The following is a 5,393-nucleotide window of genomic DNA, read 5'->3' on the forward strand; positions in this document are numbered from 1 at the left end:
TCAGGGTATGAAGGAGGCAGGAGAGAGCAGCAAAGGAGTGCTATGCGGGACTTATGAAAAGAGCACTTTGTGAAAAGATACTTTGAAGACCAACACTCTTCTCCATCCTTCTGAAGGCACAGACACCCTTATAGAGACTGTGGGGCTGTGCTGGGCCAGGCTGGGCTGAGGAAGAGAAGACAAACCCCAGAAGCAACCCCACCAGCAAATAGACACCTTTGCCCACCAAGAAGAACTGCTGACCCACCCAGAAATGAACTTTCCAACCAAAAAGATCAAGCCCAGTGCTTCAAATGCAGCCGTGGGGAGAGTGGATGAAACCAGTCTCCTCAGCTTAGGCAGGTCTAAGGGCTGTGTCAGCTGCCTCTGCCTTCACTTCCAGCAAGTCTCTGCCTTGGAAAGGTGCAGTGCAAGCTGGAAGAGGAGGACAGTGCTTGCATTCCCCAACCAGGGAAACCCAAGCTCTTCCAAATATGCCAACAGAATAAGCAGAAGGTTGGAGTTTTCCCCAAAGGTGCACTAGAGCCTGGCTGAACACGGCAGGATGAATTGGAGGGGCTCATTGCCCTGGCACCCAGACAAGCACAGCCATGTGCTGCAGGCAGGGGCCTGGCCACACACAAGCACAGTGCCAGAAATCAGTGAGGAGACTGACAAATGCTTCTCTATGTTTCAGGGAGCCTGAAGCTTCTCTCTGCTGCATGGCCCTGCCTGACTGTAGGGCTGCAGATCCTGCTGTAGAGGAGGAAGCCACAAGAACTTCTGTGCATGATGGGGACCCCATGAAAGAGGAGAGTTTTTCTGCCCTCTTTTACTTCCTTTACCTTTTCCCCCAGCTTTCCCCTGCAGAAGACTGGGTTGGACTTGAGGTCCACATGGATCTTGGCTCCAAGTGGAAGGTTCAGCAGGTAAGAATCCATCAGGTATGGAGTTCTGGGGCTGAGCTGGGAAGACACAGACAGACAATAGCTCAGTAAACCCAGCAGGTGCAAGACAACACAGGTCCTTAGGCCCTAGAGCAGTCTTCCAAGCCTCAGGCTCCCCAGCTAGGTAAGCTCTATCAGCCCACTGCACTCCTTCCCCTAATTCCCAGTGCACTCAGCAGTGCCTCTGCCTTTTGGCAGGACACCAGCAGCGAGATGGAGCTCCTTCCAAGGTTCTCGTGGTGCTGCAATCCCAGGCTGACTCCTCGTGCTCCAGAGGTCTCCCAGCAATGGGGCATTGTTACATCACGGAGATGTCACATCACCGCATTGTCACATCCCTGCACTGACATTGTGTCACACAGAAACTGCCCACCACACCTGGGGGGGAGGGGGCACACCTGGAGGCCTCTTTGGACAGCCCTGTGGGCCATCCCCTCCGTGTGACCCGGCTCTGAGAGCTCCTGCCCACAGGCTCCTTCCCCCCTCCCCTGTCCTGTCACGCTGTGAGGCAAAGCTTCCTCACCAACAGGAAGGAATGGGAGGAATTGTCACTCCAGAAATGCACAGTTTGGACTCTGCTTTTCCCCCTTTCCCTTTTTAAACCTTCTTCCCTGTCATGGCCAAGCAGCCACAACTGGAGAAATTACAGCAAACTGGAGATCCATCCCTGGCAACGCGAGATTCCTTGGTCATGTTTTGAGAAACAGAAGAGAAGCATGGGCTGAGGGAAAGCCCTGTCCTCCCGTTTCCTCAGGCTCCCCTTCAGCCCAGACCCTTTCTGCCACCTTCCCAGTCTCCCTTGCCCTGGCTTCTGCTGCTCCTGTCTGCTCTTGTTATGAATATTTTGATCAAATAGTCAAATCATATAAAAGGGTTAGCTATGATTAGAAATAGAAAATTGTGAAATCTAAGGTGCAGAAATATCAGGTGTGCTGTGTTTGGAATGTGTAACCGTAGAAACCTCCCCAGGAATTTACTGGACCCTTCTGGTGATTCTCACCAGTAACGCTGCTTGGAAACTCACTACCCTTCCCATCTTGATATCAATATTGTTAAAAATGAGGTTCACATATTTTTTATAGAATTTAAAATTTTAATAGAACAACAACTAGGAGATAAAGTAAAATATACAGATACGGCTGGGTGTCTCTGCATTCAGCCAAGAGAGCACACCTTACTAACAAAGGATTGTCCCTTAAAAGCAGAACCCTACTACATATCCATAAATTTTCATACATATTCATACATTCTTCTTAAGTTTTTTGATGTTCTTTTGTTTAGTTTTTACCTTGCCCCCTTCCCAATAGATCAATCTTCTTGGCACCACTGGGTTTTATATCCTCCAATAATGAATGCAATAAATCCTTCTCTTGGAGGACAAGATAATCTTAAGAATGCAGGGGGGTCTCTGACTATCCATTCAGTCTCTGGGTTATATAAACAAAAGTAGTTTGTGTTTTAATATTATGTTATAGCCTAACATATATATGTATTATATGTATTATACCACTATTTCTAAGTTTCATCAATAACAGAAATAAAAGAAACTACATTAGTACAACAAAGTTTTCTAACCTTATACATATAACATTCATTATAATATTTGTGAAAAACCAATAATATAATATGCACTTATAATAATATTAGGGATTTCAATCAGTAGACCTCAGGAGAGATGACCAAGGATTGTTTTAGATTAAGAATATTGATGAAGTTATTAAGTATTAGAACTAATGAATGTAAAGGTTAAATTTAAGAGTGGGCATGGTATGCATACTACATGAAAGAATATACATAACAATAATTGAGTAGAAAAAGTATATAAATTGGATGGGTTTTGTTAAGTGGAACACATTTCTGGAGGAGTTATTCCCTGTGTTCCCAGTGCTTGAATAAAGAAGTGAGGAAGTGTAGAGAATATTTTAACACAAGGTGGACATGATATTTTAGTAACAGCCTGTCTGCACAAACCAGCCTTTGGTATAAGCGACGATATTAAAGACCAGTGTCCTTGAAACTCTCCTGAAGCAAAGAGAACGAAGCAAAATAATATCCTGTGTATTGGGGAAAGAATGTAAACCATATGTATTAACCAATAGTAACTTGCTAAGCCCGTGGAACCTGTCAGACCCTATAAAAGGTGTGCTAAAGATAGAAATAAACGGCATTCACAATATACCTGTGAAGACTCGTGAATAGCCTGAGCGATTTTTCAATAAAGAAGTCTTTGCTTATTCACATCAAGCTGGTATTGGGTAAGTTTCTGTTGTCCTGTTTGGTGACATTCTCACTTCCTAGGCCTTCTTGGTTGTATTTGGTGAGGTCTCCGGTGCCCGTTCCTGCAGCCCGTCTGGTTCCTTGGGGAACACTGCCGAGCCCTGCCAGCCTCGCTCGTTGCACAAAGGCAAGAGAGAGGCAGAGCAATCTGCTGGAGGTGCAGCGATTACCGCGGGGCTCTCAGTGCGGGGCACAGCCCAGGGACGCTGTTCCTCTGCTCCCCAAGCTGTTTCTGGCACACGCTCCAGCTGCAGCTCTTCTCCAGCTTGGCAAGGGGAGGAGCAGCATCCTCAGTTTCCCCGTGCCCCATGTCCTGCTCAGCCACGAGGGCCGTGCCCCCGCAGCGCCTTCACACACAGCCGCACCTGGGGCAGCGCTCCGGCGGCTCCGGCAGCTCCAGCGTGCGGTGCCAGGAGGCCGAGCAGGAGGCCCCGTGTGCAGTTCCTTGGCAGCAGCAAAGCACAGGTGCTGAGGAACACACCTGCTGCAGGTAGCTCGGGGGGAGCTGCAGTGCCGGCTCCAGGCTGAGCTCGGGCTGGCAGGAGCCCGAGGCAAGAGCCCATGACCTGCTGACCCTTGGCAGCACAAGGAGCCTGGGGACCTGTGCCACAGCCGGGTCAGTGGCCACCCAGAGACAGGGCAGATGTCCAGCCTCGGGACGAAGAGCTGAGACTTTGCTGTGCTTGGACTGTGAAGGTGTAACAGCCCAGGGGTCCAAGGTCCCTCCCTGAGGGCACTGGCTCGAGCTGTTTCTGGGTTCTTGTGCTGTGAATAACTTGTTTTGTGGAATGAGACATGTGAGACTCTGCTTTGGGAAACCTGGTCTGACTGTGTGAGAGGGGGGAGAGTGTGGGAGTCAGTGGGGGCACCCTTGGGCTCACCTGAGCCACCCACAGTGAAGGGGATTTGGTCCCAGCCAACAGGCTGTTCCCAGGAATAGTCTGGTGGTGGGAGTGGGACTGCCAGAGTGTCTCTAGGATGCTCCAACAGGGAAGTTTCCTTACCAACAGCGCTGCCTGAGAGCCGTGCACCTGCTGGGCTCTGCCTGTAAGAAACCAGGCAAGGCACAGCAGAGTGCCCTGGTGTAGCAGAGCATCTCCCCTGCCATAAGAGCTTTTCTGTTGCTTGTTCTTGCTAATTGGTTGAATAACTCTGTTAAGAACGCTTGTCTCATCAGGAGACATGGAAGTGACACTTGTAGCTGACAGTAAACATCTTGTGGAAGCAAGATTTGGAAAGATATTCTGAGTGACAAACACTCCATCTTACAAACTATGAAAGCTGTATCAAACTTGAACAAAGCAGAAATTTTCTGCACATTCCCTGGAAATATGTTATTCTCACTCTGAACCCAGAGTTGAGATTCTGCCTTGCAGTTTCTCCTTCAAGGGTTGAGTGAAAGGACTCTGTACACCATCAATTTGGTAGTAAATTACATTGACTCCTAATCTTTACTATTTCTTTGCCAGCCATAGTATAGGTACCATAATGTCACGCACTGTTCTATGTAATCTACTGCTAGTTCTTTGTTTTAACCTGTGTAGTAAGTAACTCTGTTTAAGACCTTTTGTCTCTTACCTCCTGTCTCTTTAATACATAACTCATTTTATAACAGACCTGATCAGCCATTCTTGAGGACTTGCAGGCTGAAGCAATTTAGGTGGGGGGCACCTAAATTCAAACTGTTGCCAAAAATCTAAACCTGGGGCAGGGTTTGTCTGAAGCTTCCACTCAGTCCTTAACACCTGGGCAGACAAAGGTGGCTAGGCAGAAAAGGAACAAGGTAAACCACACCTTGTTTTGTCAGACTCCTCTGTCTGCGTGCCCATCCTCTTGGACCTCAGGGTAGGCACAGAGCGTTGGGAAAGGGAGGGCAAGGCAAGGCAAGGCAAAGGCAAGACCACGCTGGAAGATTTGTCTCATGGCTTGGCTCTCGCAGAAAAGCCTAAAGCTGTAATTCTTGACAGATCCCACTGGATGGCTCCCGGAATCCAGCGGGGACGGCAATGCTGAGCACGGCCGGCAGATTGGATTCGGCTCCAGCCATTCTCTCGTACCACAGCCCGGTGTCACCAACCCCAACAGAATGGTAACCTTAGCCCAGAGCCAGGGCGGATCAACATTCCCACGGGAACTCACACACCAGGAAGGGGTTTATAAAATGCACCTGTGAGCGCATGGGCAGGAACT

At 48.7% G+C, this 5,393-nt stretch overlaps 1 protein-coding gene across 1 annotated transcript in view; it reads right to left on the minus strand.

Moving 5' to 3' along the window:
- Positions 1-1,090, minus strand: part of FSIP2 (fibrous sheath interacting protein 2) — a 20,120-nt gene extending 19,030 nt beyond the window's left edge. Inside the window, exon 1 of the mRNA XM_015647725.2 lies at positions 825-1,090. Coding sequence (XP_015503211.2) covers positions 825-920 — 96 coding nt within the window. The 5' untranslated portion in view covers positions 921-1,090. The remainder of the gene's footprint in view (positions 1-824) is intronic.
- Positions 1,091-5,393: the final 4,303 nt, after the last annotated feature.

The sequence above is a fragment of the Parus major genome, chromosome 20 (assembly GCF_001522545.3).
Source record: "Parus major isolate Abel chromosome 20, Parus_major1.1, whole genome shotgun sequence".
NCBI classification, from domain to species: domain Eukaryota; kingdom Metazoa; phylum Chordata; class Aves; order Passeriformes; family Paridae; genus Parus; species Parus major.